The sequence below is a fragment of the Cucurbita pepo genome, chromosome 1 (assembly GCF_057944985.1).
Source record: "Cucurbita pepo subsp. pepo isolate OVF chromosome 1, ASM5794498v1, whole genome shotgun sequence".
Classification (NCBI taxonomy): Eukaryota; Viridiplantae; Streptophyta; class Magnoliopsida; order Cucurbitales; family Cucurbitaceae; genus Cucurbita; species Cucurbita pepo.
The window spans coordinates 5,097,012-5,116,639 of NC_141798.1; the positions used below are offsets into that span (position 1 = coordinate 5,097,012).

General features: G+C 36.6%; 4 protein-coding genes across 6 annotated transcripts; 2 read left to right on the forward strand and 2 right to left on the reverse strand.

Annotated features, from left to right (window-relative positions):
- Window positions 1-615: 615 nt before the first annotated feature.
- Window positions 616-6,202, reverse strand: GLY2 (Metallo-hydrolase/oxidoreductase superfamily protein). Its single transcript, XM_023679854.2, has 7 exons — window positions 6,017-6,202; window positions 5,746-5,868; window positions 5,422-5,583; window positions 4,529-4,607; window positions 2,634-2,747; window positions 1,852-2,028; window positions 616-918 (listed from the first exon to the last, which is right to left on the reverse strand). Exons 1-7 carry the CDS (start codon window positions 6,061-6,063, stop codon window positions 844-846), a joined length of 777 nt encoding a protein of 258 aa, XP_023535622.1. The 5' UTR covers window positions 6,064-6,202; the 3' UTR covers window positions 616-843.
- A 900-nt stretch (window positions 6,203-7,102) lies between these two features.
- LOC111796998 (Protein kinase superfamily protein) lies at window positions 7,103-13,388 on the forward strand. Its single transcript, XM_087121845.1, has 10 exons — window positions 7,103-7,417; window positions 8,110-8,252; window positions 9,414-9,527; window positions 9,764-9,952; window positions 10,031-10,186; window positions 10,706-10,971; window positions 11,064-11,161; window positions 12,130-12,306; window positions 12,755-12,873; window positions 12,950-13,388. The coding sequence occupies exons 1-10, from the start codon at window positions 7,252-7,254 to the stop codon at window positions 13,127-13,129; spliced, it is 1,608 nt and encodes a 535-aa protein (XP_086977971.1). The 5' UTR covers window positions 7,103-7,251; the 3' UTR covers window positions 13,130-13,388.
- Window positions 13,389-14,737: 1,349 nt separating this feature from the next.
- LOC111805978 (uncharacterized) lies at window positions 14,738-15,907 on the forward strand. Of its 2 annotated transcripts, none has more exons than XM_087121858.1 (2): window positions 14,738-15,483; window positions 15,604-15,907. In XM_087121858.1, exon 1 carries the CDS (start codon window positions 14,947-14,949, stop codon window positions 15,367-15,369), a length of 423 nt encoding a protein of 140 aa, XP_086977984.1. In that variant the 5' UTR covers window positions 14,738-14,946; the 3' UTR covers window positions 15,370-15,483; window positions 15,604-15,907. The 2 variants fall into 2 exon arrangements, with proteins under 2 accessions (XP_086977984.1, XP_086977987.1); XM_087121861.1 differs by having other exon boundaries at window positions 15,647-15,907.
- A 56-nt stretch (window positions 15,908-15,963) lies between these two features.
- Window positions 15,964-19,392, reverse strand: LOC111777885 (Rhodanese/Cell cycle control phosphatase superfamily protein). Of its 2 annotated transcripts, XM_023657619.2 has the most exons (5): window positions 19,006-19,392; window positions 17,829-18,080; window positions 17,264-17,362; window positions 16,738-17,010; window positions 15,964-16,516 (listed from the first exon to the last, which is right to left on the reverse strand). In XM_023657619.2, the coding sequence occupies exons 1-5, from the start codon at window positions 19,369-19,371 to the stop codon at window positions 16,154-16,156; spliced, it is 1,353 nt and encodes a 450-aa protein (XP_023513387.2). In that variant the 5' UTR covers window positions 19,372-19,392; the 3' UTR covers window positions 15,964-16,153. The 2 variants fall into 2 exon arrangements, with proteins under 2 accessions (XP_023513387.2, XP_023513395.2); XM_023657627.2 differs by lacking the exon at window positions 17,264-17,362.
- Window positions 19,393-19,628: the final 236 nt, after the last annotated feature.

Here is a 19,628-nt window from a genome sequence, read left to right on the forward strand (position 1 = left end):
TAAAATAAGAGTTTAAAAATGATTTTGACAACTATTTATCTTTAAAATATTCTTAAAAGAGGACCGGAATATTCACCTGTTGTCCATAGACCATGCCTTTCAGCCTGTTAGTAATATTATCTGTGAATTAAAAATGAGTACGAGAATCAAATATATAACAATTTTTTGATATTAGCATTTTAAAAACAACGAAAATTAAAAGGTATTTTAAATATTATTGTATTCTTATATTTTTATATTATTATGTACCAAAAAAATATTTTTAAGTTCCTATTTATACATTATACATCAGATCCACATTGATTTTGTTAAGATCTTTTAAAAATAAGTAAGGAAACAAATCTTACACCGAATATTCTAACTCTACATGCAATTAAATTTCTTATAAGTAATTTATAGAATATTCTAACTCTACATGCAATTAAATTTCTTATAAGTAATTTATAATATAGTCACTAATGTAACCTTATATGGAAAGAAATTAAATTCATACATCACTATTGTAACCTTATAGGAAAAGAAATTAACTTTATCTTATAATATTATATTCTCAACTCATCGATTTTGTCGCATCTAATTTATGTAAGCTTATGTTAGATAAAATGATATTCTCAATTATGGTAATGGGCTAAGAATACCCCATTTTGGGAATCAAAGAAACATTGTGTAATATGCACAAGACTCCAACGCCATATAAAAGTGTGAAACATAATGGTAATTACCACAGTTGAAAGAAAGAAAGTTGCAGTTGCACCCTTTACTACACAGCGTAAAGCCACGCGCAAGCTTTATTATCAGCAGATTCTGTCCCCAAACTATGACATGGGTTTGGTATCAGTCAACTTAACCCTTCCAGATGTCCTTTAGCCGCCTGATTTCTCCAATAGCTTCTACCGGAGAATGACTACCTACCCTCTCCTGCAACGCCAAAACTACCAAATCAGCCACCAAAATGCCGTTTTGCATCAATCATGATATGTGATTATAATAGATCGTGTTCTATTGTTAATTAGAGATTTCTCTACCATTATTACAAATCATCGAAGAACAGATGATTGGTCCGTGAGATAAGACTAGATAAGACTTTAAAGATCGTAGCCATTATTCGAATCCGTACGCATGTTGAAAAGAAATCCGACGTGAAGCTTTCTTTCCACAAGGGAATTAACCAATCATTCTTGACCAACCCACTTGCCAAATTAATCACAACCCACTTGCCAAATTAACCAATCATTCTTGACCAACCTCGGAGGTAGAACAGAGATAAAAAAACAATGTCTATGATACTTGTGAGATCTCACATCGGTCGGGGGGGAGAACGAATCATTTGTTAAAACAATGTCTAAGAGACGCGTTTTAAAATCCTTGAGAGGAAGACCGAAACGAAAAGCCCAAAGAGAACAATATCTACTAGCAGTGGGCTTGAGCCGTTACAAATGGTATCAAAGCCAGACACCAGCCGATGTGCCAACGAGGAGGCTGAGCCCCAAAGGGGGGTGAACACGAGGTGATGTGCCAGTAAGGACGCTGGCCCCAAAGGGGAGTGGATTGAAGGGTCTCACATCGATTAGAAAAGGGAACGAGTGCCAGCGAGGACGCTGTGCCCTGAAGGGGGTGGGTTGTGAGATCCCACATCGGTTAGGGAGGAGAATGAAACATTGTTTATAAGAGTGTGGAAACCTTTCCCTAGCAGACGCGTTTTAAAAACCTTGAGAAGAAGCCCGAAAGTCACCCGACGAAGACAATATCGGCTAGCGGTGGACTTGGGCCGTTACGCTTGTAAATTACTAATACTTGTAAACTACTTTTATGTGTAAGAGATTTAGAACCTTCAAGAATAGGAGTGAGTACCTGAAGTTGAGGTAGATCAACTCGCATGAAAGGATTTGTCTCCATTTCTTCTTCAATGGTCGAGGGAACAGTGGCGTGCCCGGCTTGCCGCTGGCCTTGAGCCCACAACAACTTACCTTTTATCTTCTCGTTGTCTGGTTCAACTGTCAGAGCAAACAGCAAGTTCTTCACCGTATACTGTACACAAAGAGAACTTTTAGTTAACCTCAGAAAAAGAACCAACAACAAAACGTTCTGGAAATTCAAATAAGTTTTACAAGAAAGGCATGGCAACAGTGAACTTAATTGGGAAAAAATAGTTTGAAGAATCGAGTTGCATCAATTTTTACTCTATAAACTTTTAATTTCTTGCACCTTAAACTTGTATACGTGTTTCAAATTTAACCTTGACTTGAAAAAGTGTGTGCGATTTGACCATCTAATAAGTTTTCGCTCGAAAAATCATAAAGAAAATTATGCTAAATCCACTCCTTATTGGATCGTTTCTGACCAAAATCCTCCACCACTTTTATCCTATTTAGCTCGCTCTTCTCTGATTTCAATGTCACATCAGCAAACCTAAAACCAAGAAGGTTAACCTGACTACCCAGAACAAAGTTCATTCTTCATGAATATTCAAAACATAAACCTTAAGATGAACGGAAGTAGAAAAAGGAAAGTCGAACAAAAATAAATCCCTCAAAGTGGAGTCTACTAAGAAAATAAACTCAAAACTAGTTAATGTACCCAGGAAAGAACCCTGACCAGGGAAGAGAACCGATAAGAGTCAGATAATTAATTACCTCATGGCCACAATACACTCGTGTTTGCTTTGGCAGTGAACCCAATGTGACGCATAGAGATTGATACATCTGCTCTGCGGTTCCCTCGAAAAACTTACCACACCCAGCAATGAACTACACACAAAGAAACCAAAGTTAAGATGTGACATATTATCTGGTAAGAAACAACTGAATTATGTACCAGAAGAAAATAAAAGAACTATATACTGACGATATGGATTGTTCTGACAGAAGAGTAAGTACTACTGGATAAATGATACCCAAAACTGGGACACTTTTTTTATTGTAAGAAACAACTTCCCATTAAAGAGAAAGAAAAGGTACAGATCGTAAATCAGTACTACTATCGAGATAATCCATCTCCTTACAGAACAAGAGATTCCCCCTTATGCTATTATATCTAACCCCTTCCAACAAGTTATGAAATTGTTACCAGTACATCTAGCTAAGGAAGTAAACAACCCTCCCACCCCCACCCAAACACACACAACAAAATCCAAAAATGAAAAACCCAACCTAACGGCCTAGAGAATTGGTAACGACAGAATGAAAAATATTGCGCGAATCTCTAAGGAGTGCTGGAGTTTCCTTATGAAACAAAATGATCACAAGAAACTTGGTTTGTTTGAGCAACAATTATCATAGCAGCAAACCCAATATTTGCTACTTGTTTTTAGTCCTTGGCAAAACTTAAATGTTTGTGATAAAATCTAAAGAAGGAATGAAATCACAAGATCTGGACCAAGATCTTATCTCCATTACTTCATTCAGCATATCAATCCAAAGAATTGACATTCAATTACAAGTCATCCATCTTGCTCCCATCTAAGTGAGTAGGTTGCTTCACCTTCACCCTTCACAAAGACATAGGTGCACCCTGCTCAACGTCATGATGAACTTGGTTCAAGCTAACAATGCATTAAGTGCTCAAGTACAGCGCTTAACTAACAATTAAGAAAGAAAATGAGAATTTATAGTGATCTTAAATGTGTACAACTCTAGTTATTAACGAACAGGCTTAAGAATTTATAAAGAGCCTTCTAATGCGGTGAGAAGGAATTGCTCAAAAAGGTCTTGGTTAACGGGCTGACTTAACAGCATCCTGTCAAGCACTACATCAAATGTACCCGAAAACTTTGTCCGAGGGAAGACATACACTTCCCCTTGCACATCTCTAGAGGAAACGGAGGAATGATAGTGGAGCAAGAGTCTCATACTCTTTCAAGCACTATATGGTAATTCGGCTATAGAAGCTCCAAAGAAGAGTAGCCACATGGCCAAGATTATGAAAGTTTTCAAGGCTTTTGAGCAAGTAGCGTATGAGTCTAAATCCTCCGCTCCATCCTTCTTTTGATCCCAGACTTCTCTTGAATGTTGCTTAGCTTAAGTCCATCTTTCATTTTTTAAACTCGAGGTTTTTTCTCCATTGAACAAGTAGAAATATGTACACTTTTGCTTATAACAAAATTGCAAGTTAGCCTCAATTTCCACGATTTGAGCTTCCGTAGGATAAATCAACAATTCCAAGAGTAGCTCTTCCAAACAATTTATATTGTGGGTGATGCTACAAAAACCTAAATTCCCTCAATTTGTAGTTGCTGCACAAACAATGCTGCCCGCCTCCTAACGTCAACAAGGTTCCCCAAGATGGGGGCACTACTATTAGTTGTTAATTTAACTATTACCAGAGCCTATCGGCTAATCAAGGACATTTCTGTAGTCTCCTGGGTTTTTGTAATTGAAAGGATGTCTAATATTTCCTGTGAATTTTTTGTATTAGAAATTTTTTTAATTCAAAATGGACAAAATGAAAATAACACCCTGAATTAATAATATCCCATTGAAAGTTTGAGCAAATTCACAAACAATCATTGATGCTTTTCATATCAACTTACCAGTGTATCACCAGTGAAGACAGCTGGGTCCTCACCCTCTTTGCTAGAGACGTAATAACTTATATGCCCTTTGGTGTGGCTGATGACAGATGGCCAATAAAAGAAAATCAAGAACAATAGTTGGGTGGGAAATAAGAATTAATACAGATAAAGGAAAAGTATTCCTCACTATCACCCACACAAAAATAAGTGAAAGGGAGTTAAATGAAACAATTGCGTTCAGATAACGACTAATCATGCATATATAGGTCCATTAACATGAGTTCAATTCCGACAAAGATCAAGATTTAATTTTATTGACTTCCAAGAAAAAGCTTACAAGTTCTAATGACCTGTTGAAATGGGTAGAATTTATAACAACTCAACAGCAGAGAAGGAGAAAAGATGAGTAATTGTTTTTTGAGCTTTAAAGAAGAATATTCACTCTTTCTAATTCTGTCTCACAGTTACAAGTTTCCAAGTAACCTTTTGCATTAATAAGGAAGATATAAAGAATATGCAGACTCTCAGCCAAAAATACTGCTGATCAAGTGAATATCCTATTTATCCTTCCTAGCCAGCTAAACATCCCCACCCTCACCATCTTGACTACTACTTTGTTTGTTAATTGTACGATAGATCCCGCTCGTACACCCTTGTGAACGCATTGAGCACATCCTTTATTTCCCATATCTACCCTCTGCCTAGAATAAGTAAATTGAACTAAATGCTTTGCACTCCTATGACCTAGATCGAACACTTTGGAAGAAAGCATATTGATAAGGAGTATAGGAAATCATGGTAGGAACTAATAATTCAATCAAGAGCCAATCTACATAAAGCAAAAAAGGATCATGACATGATACTGTTTCTTTAAGGATGGGATAATCTTTATTAAAAAGAAAGTGATATACCAAGGTGTATGAAGAGACAATATAACAACATCAGCACCAAGTGTTATCTTATCCCCATTTTCTACTGCATCTGTACAACCCTTGACCTTATCAATGGAACCGCCATATACTTTAATTCCAGGAACCAGCTGCTTTATTTTCTCATTACCCCCCGCATGATCCCTAAAAAGTAAGAAGCGATACTAATAAGAACAATCTCACAAACCAACATTATCAGCAAGCAATTCAAGGAAAACAAACAGAAACAGGATGCAGCGAAATGAAAAACAAGTCAATAATCAATATATGAGTGGAGGAAAAAGGGAAAAGGGGGAATAATCATGCCAGTGATGATGAGTCGTAAGAACGAGCTTGAGATGGACGCCATGTTCATTAGCAACATTCAGAATCTTCTCTGGCTCCACAGGATCAACGACCGCGGCTTCTTTAGTGCTTTCATCAATGATCCTGACATCCACCCGGAATCCAATGATCAAAAAGAACTACAGTCACCCTAGACAAAATCAAATATGCAATCCGACTGCGATTTCATATTTGAGAAGCGGAAATGAAAAATGACAGAAGATATGAATATGAGGTTTTGATTAGAAAATACAGGTAAGAGTAGTTGTCTTCCAAGCAAGGAATGTAATGGATTTTCATCGGTGCTGAACCAGATTCTTCCAGCTCCAGAAACGATCGAGTTAATTCGTTGAATTCGGCGATGGAGTCCAAAAAAGAGCGCGGATGGGAGTCGGCGAGCGACGGTGGATAAGGTTGATACTCAAATATAAGATTCCCCAAGAATCTCCCGACTGCAATGTCTAGTATTCCATGTCAAATTGCTCAAACTAATAATTTATTTTAAAAAATCTTACTTTTTAAGTGTTCTTCGTAACTTTTATTTTTAGGTATATTAGTTGCAAAAAGAATTATCAAAATGTTCATAAAAATTATCTCACTACTTCCCAATTTCTTCATCCTCTATCACTCAAATGGATCATTCAACTTGAACCATTGAGCTCAAAATTATACTCTCAAATGCGCTTTGTGGCTGATATTATGGTATTTTTGACAATTATTTCATCGAAAATCACATCAAACAATGTTGTAGAGATAGTAAAAATATATGATTACGATACTCAACATACATATGCACGCGACTCGTCGTGCATATGCACAAGGCATAAGGTATAATGGAGGGAATTGAGGAGTCCCATGGGGAGTATCTAGCTTATAACACGTGGCTAACTAGGTAATGGAGGAGTATATAGGGATGTGACACTGAAACATAAGTGTAAGAAACCAAATAAGGTTTGTGTGACACTCACTCCAAGTATCAGGCGAGATAGCCGACTCGAAATTTAGCCACTATGGTTGGAGGACGTATGCTAAAGCCTCTAGCTTCATTTGAAAATAAGGTTTTTAGAAACGGGGTTAAAAAGATTTTCGAAAAAGAGTTTGAAGAAAGATTGAAAGAATATTATAGTCGATGAGCGAAAAAAAATGCAACAGAATGACTTAAATAACATATAGCTCCAAGTATTAAGAATTGATGACTAATTGCATCTCTTGACATGCAACGAGTATGCGGCTATAGAGAATACGCCTCAGGCAAGCACAAACGTGACGATGAACATCTCGAGCTCTCTGTCGTGTCTCGGAGACCTTTTAAGAGTACGAGCCTTTTAAGAGTGGAGGTTCGTGGATTGATTGAGGGCCACATTTCTGTTCCCCGATGACCACCAGCCACCACATGATTCGACAGTGACACTCTGAACCTCAATTTCTCTGTTCACGCCAACGATTTCGTTCAGTTTCGGCGCGAAGATCAACGAAAGAGGTTGCGCAATGACTTCCGTCTCAGCTCTCAGAGGCGTTCCTCAATCGTTTCATCATCGGCTCCAGTTGCCCGCCATAGCTGCGCGGAATTTCAACCAGGGCTTCAGGTCGAAGGGCTTTCGTCTCCATGCTCGTTACTCTTCGGCTCAGGACCAATTCTCTTCGCGCCTTCAAAGTAGAGTTGCCTTATTCTTCTTCTTCTTCTTCTTGCGTCTCTATTAGAGCTTGTCTGTTCGGAAAAGTTGTAGAAATTGATTGTTTGTTTACCGTTTTTTTCGTACTTCTCATTCTCGGAAGCGATTCTGTTTGTTGAAAATTTCATTGCATCTTTCGGTCAGAGCGGTAAACAATTGGGATAAAGATAAGCATACGGACTGTGTGTTTTTCCTCTGGAAAATCGTGCATGTTAGGGAAGAAGGAGGATAAAAGTAATCCTCCTTTACTCCTGAAGTTAACGGCAACGTCTTCCTACCTACTGAATTAAGTAGGAAATTGGGAACTCCCCTCCCCCCAATAATCACTTTAACAAGGATTCACAGCAGCAAGTTATCCATTCTTGCGGTATGTTAGTTATCTTTATCTGGTCGTGCTGACCTTGCAACGTTATCCTCCTTTGAAACAGCTCTTTCCAAATAAGAATTTATTTTGGTCTAATTGAAACATTTGAATGAAAGAAAAGGAAAGGAAAGGAAAGGTATTGACTGCATGCAGAAGTTGCTTAGCAGTGTATGTTGTGAAGTGCATAGACAGTGTTTTATAAACATCTAGTTCTTATTTCAATCATTGTTGTTTTTGTGGTTTTCATCTGTTTGATTGAACCCTCACCGAAGTCTAACAAAATTCTAATGTATAACTTGCAATTCTCAGCTAGCATAGAAAATCTGCCTAAACTATTGGAGGACATCGTGCAGACCTCCATAAACACAGGTCCACGTGGTCCCATAAGGCTAGCTCAAGGTATTCAAGCATTTATTGGAGTTGGTAGAGAGTGGCTTGCAGATGTGACGAAGGTATCAGTTCTTTTCAGTTTTTGTCAGTAGCTTTGCCTTTGTGCTTGTAATCACTGTTTCTTTACACGGTCTTTTGTCTAACATAAATCATCTTTCAAATGAATTCTTAAATCATTTCTTCACAGTTAAGATGATTTTTTATGAAGGAAATTCACTAAACTCTTACATATTGCTAGTATAGGCATGGGAAATTTTTTGCTAGAACTTACTTTTCATTTTGTTCTATTTAACGTTCATTTGATCTTCACTGAAGGACACTCAAATTTTTTTCTATTGTCTTTTTAATTTCATTTTGCCAGCTGAAGTCTCATATAGTTATACTTATTAGCAGTCACCATTTTCTTTTAGTAAAACAAATGTGGTGTAAGGTTTGGGACCTTCAATCTCGAAAGAGGTGTAGATGACTGAATTGTGACTTCATACTTTGTGGAAGTAACTTCACATATTCTTGTTGATGATAAATTGGCTGCGTTGTTCTACATATATGTTGCAATAATTTTCTCCAAAACATTGAAGTGACAATTCTTGTTCTAAGAGTTTGGAATCCCGGTTCACATTTGACAAGCTGAACAAGGCTTGAACTTTTGAATGGTGCGACCTTTTTAGTTCTTTTTAATCGAAGATAGGATTGATTATTTGTGTACAGAAACTTTTGATGTTTCCCATATTCTTGTCTAGTTGGTAAATTTGTTGGCTTGAATCCATTTCAACTATTCCTCCTGCATCTTCCTTGCTTCCGTTCTAAGTTAGTTGCCCTCTTTCATGTAGTTCTGAATGATTTCTGCAACCCTTTGATGATTGTAAATTGTATTCACGAAGTTCACCTGTATTGGCTGCTAAATCCAGATCTTATATTTTCTTCGTAGGTTTTTTGAGAAATAAATACATGTTAAGTTCTGATGATGACTCCAGTGATAACCTTTAAATTCTTTTTGTACTCAATTTTCTGAGTCTCAGTATCCGAAAATTTTGTATAACATTGTTGTTCATAAAATATCTGTCGGAGATATCTTTCTTTGTATTATTTGGAATTTATAACTTAATACAATATTATTTGGCGAATTTTAGTTGATAATATATATAAAAAAAATTCTTAAATACACGCTCATATGCATTCCTTTTATTTGGATGGAGCCACTAACATCCCCCTGATCCTTCTAGTCAGCAAATTCATCACCTGGATTGCCGACAGAATTGCAGCTAGGGTTACTTTCCCCAACTTATTTGAGGAGGCTGTTTGAACGCATGGGGGCAACATACATCAAACTAGGTCAGGTACGTGTTGGTCATTGCCCATTTAAGTGTACCAAAGTAAAACTTCTAATGTGAAGTTGCCCATTTTGTATTACCGGTTGAGCTTCTTTTCACTTCAACGTCAAAATATCCTTAATGAAGAAGACATTCTTTATTTGCAAGTCTCAGAACTTCGTTACGAGTCAGTTAATGCAATTTTTTTTAATCCTTCTTTTTGTATTTCCTCATTGATTATGTTTTGGTCCTTTACTCTGAAGTTCATAGCATCGGCTCCCACACTTTTTCCGCCAGAATATGTGGAGGAATTTCAAAAGTGTTTTGACCAAGCTCCTCCAATTCCCTTTGAAGAGATCAAGAGAATCATACAAGATGATCTGGGGAGATCGATTGATAGTGTCTATGAATATATTGACCCCATCCCGGTTGCTTCAGCCTCAATAGCTCAGGTAAAGGGATATCGTACTATCTTGATTCGTTAAATAAATTTTCTTAATCTTTTACTTAACATTGTAGTTAATGTCTAGGTTCATGGTGCAAGGCTTAGGGGCTCCCAAGATGATGTGGTTATTAAAGTTTTAAAGCCAGGGATTGAGGACATACTGGTAGCAGATCTAAATTTTGTATATATTGTTGCTCGCATATTGGAGTTCTTGAATCCTGAACTCAGCCGCGCATCACTGGTACGCTATCAAAGTAATTTCTTGCAGTTGGAAGTTTACAAGGATAATTTAAAAAAAAAAAAGAAAAAAAGAAAAAAAAGAAAGTGCAATTTAGGCTTTCTTGTCATTTTATTTATTTATCCTTTACCATAGAAGTTATCATTTTTTGCACACAAATTATTAAGAATAACACCACATTAATTCTAAGATTAGAATCCAATTTGATGAAATCAAAAGCTTATGGTGATAATTTATTCAACTTGACAAGATTAAGGGAAAATTTTGATTTTCCCCTTATTTTTTGGATACAGAATATCATTAGAGTGCTTAGTTTTAAATGTGAATATGACTGCTTTCCTTTAAGTTTTATTGTGAATGGCATAAAAGAATCAATGCATGGAGAAGTTTATTTTTCCATGGGTCAGTGTAGTATGTGGTGTAAAAGTGCGCAAGATGTAGATTTTTACCTTTCAGTAGGCTCCTGTTTGGAGGATACACTAGAAATGATACTCAAAGAAGTTTAATTTTTATTTTCTTCAGGTATCTATCGTGAAGGACATAAGAGAATCAATGCTTGAAGAGGTCGACTTTTACAAGGAGGCTAATAATATTGAGTCCTTCAGAAGATATTTGGAAGACATGGGACTCACGAGGCAGGCTACAGCTCCGAAGGTATATCACCACTGCAGTACTAGACGAGTTTTAACTATGCAAAGGCTATATGGTGTTCCTCTCACTGACCTAGAGTCTATAAGTTCACTTGTTCCCAGCCCAGAAGCCAGTCTCATTACTGCACTTAACGTCTGGTAGGATACAATGTTTGTTTTCCCTGGATTTTAGACAAATTTTATTGATTCTGTGTGATGCATTATACAATTGATATAAAACATCACTGCAGGTTTGGTAGTTTGCTTGCGTGTGAAACCTTCCATGCAGATGTTCATGCTGGCAACTTATGGTTATTACGTGATGGCCGTATTGGTTTTCTTGATTTTGGTATGTGCACTCAACTTCTAGTATTTAGTTTATGCATTGTGTAGCTTTTAAAGTGGTTGGTGGAATTTGCTAATGTAGAGGATTGTTGGGTCGTGGGAAATAGTTAATGGCATATTACATTTTTTTGGATCTCTCTATGATACTGACAGTGATTACTTTTTTATGCTACGTTGTTTTCAAATCAGCTATTCCAATCTGGATGAGGATAGATTAAGTTAGGACCTTTGCAATTTAGCCATATACAACTGTTACTTTTATATGTTTTTTTAGTAAAGATAGGAACTCCATCCTTAATCAACATGTTTATAAGATAATTTGGAACCAAAGTCTTCCCTAAAAGAAAGGTTTCCCCCTTTTGGTGCCTCTCCTTGGGAAGATTGAACTTTGTTTAAAATGTTTCTAAAAGCTTCTTTCTTCCATGCCTCATTTGTTGCCAAGAATCTAGAGAAATGAAACTACCATCTGTTCTTCCACTGTATTAGATACTCTGCACCTGTGGCTTCTTCTACAATAGTCTAGCGTTAGTTGGTGTCATCCTCTTTCCATGATTCCAGCGATTGAACAACTCCTATTAGGTTAAAGCTCTTTCAGCAGTATTGTGGGTGACTTGAAAGAAACCACAGAACACACACACAATAAACATATCAGCTTTAATTAACATGATGGTTGAAGAATAGTCTACTAGACATTTATGTTTTTCAGTGCATTTGAGGAACTTCTATTTGTTACGTCCTGCAGGAATAATAATTTAACGCTGTTGGTCAGGGCCTTTAATTAACTTTCATGAGATTCCATTTTTTTAAAGCTTTTGTTTAGAAACCCTTAAAATTCCAACATTCTTTTCTTCAACAGCTATTTACAAACTGCAATTACCATCTGTTTGTGAATTTGGAATGGTCAGCCACATTCCTTGCTTCAAAATAAATGACAACTGTTACTGACATGTAAAAACAAAATTATATTTACAGGAATTGTTGGACGTATATCGCCAGAAACATGGGCTGCGATGGATGTATTTTTGGCATCAATTTCAACTGAAGATTATGAATCAATGGCATCAGCCCTCATCCAAATGGGTGCCACTAACAATGACGTCAATTCTGTAGCCTTTGCCAGAGATCTACAAAATATATTTTCCTCAATAAAGGAAAGTGTTTAGAGTTCAGTTAAAGCATCGATTGAAATTTTTTTAATTCTTTTCACTGGTCTATCTCTGCCAATTGGTAGCTCTTTTAGTAGGATTTTATTATATAATTTAGGGTTTAAGGTTCTAATTTAGAAAAAAAAAATTACCCTTTTAGTTCTTGAGGTTTTAATTTGGTAGGATTTTGGTTCATTAGTTTTCAAACTCGATATTTTAACCTTTAAATCTTTATACTACTAGCTTATTAATAGAAGACTGATGTAATACTCATTTTTTATTTTGATATTACTAGCTTGTAATTTGCTAATATTGATGAAATTCTAGGGCATTAAACGGTAGTAACATCTTTTCTTTTTTCACAAACAAGGATCTTTAGCCAGTTTTGTCATCGTTTATGAATAGAAATAAACATAAATATCTGATTCAGATTGTTCTCATTTTATGAATGCAGGATTTGGATACCGAAATAGTGATAGCAACAGGCAGGGAAGGAAGGAGTGGTTCAACCGCCGTTGCTGCGAATATAGTTGTAGACGAGAGGCAAATGAACAAACTCTTCCTTGATGTGGTAAGTGTTACTAGCATCGTCTTGTCATGTTTTTTCAACCCAAATGATGGTATTTTCCATACATGTAATACCACAGCTCCGGGTCAGTGAATCATATGGACTAAGATTTCCCCGAGAGTTCGCGCTTCTCATGAAGCAACTCCTGTATTTCGACCGTTACACCCGGTTGCTGGCCCCGAATATGAACATGCTTCAGGATCAGAGGATTTCCATCGTTTCAAACAGAAGAAACAAGTACAGAGACAGTTTCAGATGAACTTGATGATGGAATATTAGCCCATCTGCTCCATCATCAATGGCGGCTGCCTTAATCTCAGATATTTGTGTTCATAGCGTACAGAGCTAATAAACTTCAGCTACACAATCCAGGTATCATCGAACACATCAGTCTTTAGTGCATACATGATACATACAACCATACAGTTTCTGTTGCAGATTGTCCATACTTTTGAATAATGAAATCATAAGACCAAGAGGACAGAAGAATGTGTTTGATTGATTTTATATTTTCAATAGAGATCATCCAATATTAAAAAAAAAAAAATCATAATTAATATAAATTGAATTCATAACAGTAAAATATAAAATTATTAAAGACACAATTCTATTTATAAGCTTTTATCTCCAAATAATATCTCTCTTACTTGTATTAGTAGAATTGCATTAAATTCTAATGTCATCTTTAGCCTTTTGTGTGATATCTTAAAAGGACAACAATGAAGTGTAATTGACATTGTCCTAAAATTATGTTGATTTTTGTAGCCATGTGAGAACTATTCAATTTCAAAATGTCAAGAATCATCTAAGATGTGATCATTTTTATTATATATATATATATTTAAACACGTAACCACATCATTTAAAACTTAGATTTTTTTTTTCTCTATGATGTAAGCGCATTTATTACTTGATTTTGCCACCACTTTGCATCATAGGATTGTAATGTCTTTTTCTACGTGCATGTCAAATGATGGTTAAGTGGTAGAAAGGATTATTTAATAAGATTATCTATAATAATTGTTAGATGGGATTGTAGAGTCATTAATTTTTTAGTTCAATAATTGTAGTCATTAATTTTTTGATGACTTATTTAATGCATTATTAGCAAAGGAATCCATCAAATTTTAAGCAAGTTAGAGAAAATTCTAGTGCTAACCAAAACACCCAAATGTATATTATATAAAACATAAATTTAGAATTTACGAGAATATTCAAGAATGCACTAGTAGAGTAAAGAATACATTTTCACCTAACCTTTTCCTTTTGTGTTGGCAACATATTCTGACTTATATCACAGATTGGATACACTAATTAATTGTATCTTAGCAACTCAAATGTCAATCAAGCACGTCATCTAAAGTCGGTTGAGAATTGGACACATATAAATAAAATTCTAAAGAACACTATTAACTTGTAGCCATAAATTAAAAAATGTTGTTGAATCCTGACTCTGATAATGATTGTAAAGTCCTTTTTACCCTCACAACGTTGATATTCTATTGTCGATACTGTTGATATTTAATTTTGTACGAGTTCAAGTTACACTTAAAATCGACCCAAACGTCTCAGAAAGACCATTAAGTCCTTGCGTGTTTTGAAAAGAGACCAAAAATAAAAAATAAACTTTTTACTTATTCGATAATAAAGGATTCAATTAGATTCAAAAACTCATTTTTCACTTTCAATCGCATAATTTTTTTCAAATAATAGAAAGTATTATAGAGATGTAATCCAGAATAACATTCATCAATATTATATTCATATTTGTATTATTATTTGTTGTCTTAATTCTATAAAAAGGTAAATAAAAAATAATTAAATATTTTAAAAAAATATATATTATCGCCAATATTATATTCATATTTGAACTAAAATGTTAAAGATATTGATGATAAAGAGAGATCACGTGACCACGTGCCATTGCAGGGACTGCCACGTGGGCGTCCAAACGGTGGCCAGGGGCGGTGCCTCTCTTACTCTGGAAATTTTCTATAATACAAACTCCCTCTCTCCCAAAATCTCTGCCCATTACTGAAAAGCCCATCATTTTATCAACACCCCACCAAATCGACCATGCAAGTCGTCTCTGCATCTCTCATAATACCACCACCGTCGCCACCCTTCCTCCACCGCTCCTCCACCGTCGGCTTCCCCAAGCTCAGGCCAATTTCAGCCATTTCCCCACCTTGGTTCTGCCGTCGGGTTGCGGCGGCAGCGCCAAGATGTGTTAGTCAGGGTGGTTGGGGGGGCTCTGTGGCGGAGCCGGCGATAGAAGAGTGGCTGAAGCTAGGGAGGTTGGAGGAGAAATGTGGCGGAGGAGGAAAGGGAGTGGTGGAGCTGCTTGAATGTTTGGAAAGAGAAGCCATTATGGGGGAAGATGAAGGTAGAGAGCCTACAGATTATAATAGGAGGGCTAAGATTTTCAGTACCAGTTCTGAAGTGTTTCAAGCTCTCAAGCAACATTCTGATGCTGCTCCTGATCCCCACCAAGCTTGAATCTTGATGGTTCATCCCAATAAAAAGAGAGTAAAAGAACAAGAAGAAGAAGGATGGACATTTTTCATATCATATCAAGTCTTATTAGAGTTACCAACTTACTTGACATCAGAGGTATTACAGTCCTCTGCAACACTTTCTATCTTATTCATCACTTTGCACCTTGTCTTCTGCTTTTTCCTCCACCTCCCAAATCTTCTTCTTCAACCAGTCAAATGGCTGCAAGTTTTTCAGTTTCAAGCAGAGAATAAAAGTAGTAATGATCATGAACAAACAGAATGCTGGTGGAAGAGTCGGTGAAGTTTAAGACCAATACCTGTACAAGCCAAAGGGCAGTGGCTGTGCCTGCAACACTCCATAGCACAGCAGCTTCGATGTTGATGGGATGCAGGCGGTTCCGGAGCTTTGGGCTGAGGAACTTCAACAAACCCTTTTCACCTGTCATCATTTCTTTTATGTTTCTGTATCTCTTACCTAGCTCAAAAGGAGCCATACATGTACCGATCTAAATGACATGAATCTTTGTATGTTCTCGCCACTTCACGGTTTCCTTTGTTGCAAACGTGTCTTCAAAACAGAGTGACAGATAAAGAGTCTCCAAAGCTTAGATGTATCGTTCATTTAATAGATAGAGACTAAAGTCCCAAAATTTCACAAGTGTCGTAATCAACAAAATCGAATATTGTACACACGATAGAATAGCCAAGGTGGAGAAGGATATTTTGATCTTTCCTGTGTAGTCTGTAATACAAAAATGGAAAAAAGACCCTGAAGAAACAAGCGATCAAATTGAATTTGGAAGAGTAGCATTTTTATCACTCTGTTTTGGTCGCCGGCCTTTGTCCGGACCACCGATGATGCCCCATGTCTCGAATTGCCTTTGCCGAGCTCTTGCCCTCTCTTTCTCTTCTTCAGATTTCGTTGAGTAACAGTGAGGACAAGAAACTCCATACTCCCACTGAGGAGATTCCATGTCGGCATCACTCACCGGTTGCTTGCACCCATAACAAAGCTTGAACGTGCCCTGTTCCAGACCGTGCTCAACCGAGACACGCTTGTCAAATACAAAGCATTCTCCCTCCCATAAGCTCTCTGTTTTTGGAACTTCCTCCAGATATTTCAGAATTCCACCCTCCAAATGATAAACCTTAAAAAAGATTCAGATAAGATAATGCCTCAGATTAATAGTATATCGGCCAGAGAAGTCCATGAGAATGCAGTTCGTGTGGCATGGAAAAACGGTTTGATTGAACATTTTCCAGATTTAAATGCATACATTGATCTTATAAAGTGTGGCGATCATAAAGGTGTCATGTCCAAATTTTATTAAAAAACAAACCATGTTATATAGAAATCAACAAGCATCACCTCTTTAAAGCCTTTGCTGAGGAGATAACTTGAAGCTTTCTCACAACGGATTCCTCCCGTGCAATACATGGCAACTCGTGGAGGCGAGTTCTCTTCAGGGTTTACTGTTTTTCCTTCAACTTCTTCAATTGAATGCTCGCAATCTGATTTAGGAAGTTGGAATTTATCCTCTACCCAAAATGGAAAGTCTCTAAATGCTGGAGTACAGGGATCAACTGCTCTTTTAAACTTTCCAATCCTTGTTTCGTAGTGATTGCGCACATCAATAACCACCTACATTAACATTTAATTATTTAGCATGGTTCCCTTATGCCCTTCAACGAGACAAAGTCCAAAATCTCTGTATGCTCAGCCAGACACGATGACAATATATATGCTCATTTAACCAACCAAATGCCGTTCCAATCGTGGGAATACACTTAAAGTTTAATAAATAATCAATAATCAAAATAAGTGCAGAAACACGAATCCGACAGAAGCCAATGGCAACCAAACAGCGTAATTAAAATTAAGACAAGTTACTAACAGTATCTGGGTCACTAATCAGTGCATTCCAGTCCCTTGGTTTCACATATTGTCCAACCCTTTCAACAGGTGATACATCAGGCATTCCAAGAGTAACAATCTACGAAAACAGAAGCAGCATGGGGACAAAAGCATCAATAAAGGGATAAAACTCAAAGAGCAAAAAAATCAATCCGTGCCTTATATTCTACCCAAGAATTACTATATCGATATCAATATCGAAGTTTCAATTCTATGGATATATCAATATCAATAAAATATAGATATCAACATATATTGCCATAAATCAAATAATTAATAATTAAGTTCTTTTCACTCTCTAAATCAGTTATAGATCTAATTAGCAGCATCTACATTTATATTGGTGACTAGATGATATTTTTTTCTATATTTCATGGGTATTGATACAAGATAACGGAGATATCCATCAAACTTTGATATTGATGTTGAACCCTCCAATCTATGGATATATTGATGTATCGACAACATTTTAATCATTGTTTCAACCTACATTCCAATTCCCACATTCTTATGAAAATATAGAAAATAAATTAAAATTTGATTACCTCTTTCTTTAATTTGACCCTGACATGGTCCCAACGGAAGGGTGCATCTTCCCCTGCTGCAAGAGGGGAACTGCTCGAATGTCCATGATGAATGGCTTCTTCTTCAGGACTAACAGGTGTTTCCACCTTCCTTAGTCCTTTTAGGCGTTCATCACTTTCAATGAATCCAAGAACCCTTTGTACAGATTCTCGAGATCCACAAATGCTCCCATTAATTCCTTCAGGTGCAAGAATGATACCTCCTGAAACACGCTGAAGAATATTAGCTTAGTAACATAATCCAAACAGAGCAGCAAAAGGGGTATAAATTTATAATAACAAATGAAGTCTAGAAACTGGAAAAGAAAACAGAAATTGTTTCCATATTGATTTAGTCAGTAGCTAATTTGTATTCCCTTCACTATTTGTATGGAGGAAAAAAAAAGTAAAAAAAAAAAAAGAAGAAGAAGAAGAAGAAACTTAAGGTCATATTTCAACTTAACGAAATGATAAAGAGTTCTTTATGTTTTCAAATCACTTCCAGTTCTTACTAGCGTACTTATTAAATATATCCAGCTAGTACCTATATGTTCTTGCTAAAGAATGACGATTAAATCAACTTAAAATCTTTCTTCATCTATTGCAGCTAAGAAATAGTTGATTATTTACAATCAATTAAAGTTTGGGACAACCATGCAGAACACAGCCATTGTCAAAGGGTATCTGTAGCCTTAGTCTTTTCCTGCTTTGAAGGGTGATTCTCTTCTATTTTATTTCAAAAGGGAGCTCTTTCCTTACCAGTAAAGAGTGGAAGATTTAAGTTCCCTTCTATCATTAATTTCGAACCTAAGTCCATGTCTGGGGTTTACATGATCACAGTTGGTCTCTTCATTCTTCCAGAGTACTTTTGTGCAAGCTTTATTTCATTAAGCTTTTCACTTTTGCTACTTGAGCTTTTCTCTTTCCTTTCTCATCTTCTTTCATTAATGTACAGAATCATAAATTCACCCTAATTCCAAATCTGTCACTTCACAAAACTAACATTTCCCCTCCAAGACCACAAATCACTTACGAAAACCCCAATATCATTTCCTGACCCCAAACTCAACCAAACCATATACAATTCCAACCAAGAAACAAACCAAATCAGAACAAAAACAAACTTCAATTAAAACACAAGACAAGACAAAACAAGTACCAGTTCCTGGCAGAGCTTCTTCAATGGCGACCGAAATTCCGCATGGTCAGGAAAATCAGCGAACTTGTAGAAGGACACAACAACGAGAGACACTGAATCCACCTCCTGCACTTCACATGCAGTAGGAATGGGAACGGCGGGTGATGGCCCAGAGAAGCATTTGGAATGAGTCATGCTCCGAGTGGGCTTCTGATGGAAAGAAGAGAGAAGCGAAGGTAGAGTAGGGGACGGTTTCAGAACAGGGAAGGAGGGATTGAAGGTAATGAGATTAGGGTTTGAAGAAAAGGAGGAAGAAGAAGAAGAAGAAGAGAGCAATGGCGATACCATTCCCAGGGCTAGCAATGGAGGAGCTCTATATCTGAGCATGGAGGCTATGGCACAACGAGCCGTTTGCCGCCTTCGCACTCTCTTTTAACATTGGGCTTTTAAATTGGAAACAAAAGCCCAAATTACTTCGGCCCGTAAACCAAGCCCAATAAAGTGACAAACCCATTCCGAATAGCCCAATTTAGAGTCCACAACAATTTTTTTAATCAAATTTACCTTTTTCTTTTTTCTAAATCTTTAAAAATTTCCACGTCATTTTATTTCTAATTATTTTCAAATTTATTAATTTTATCTGG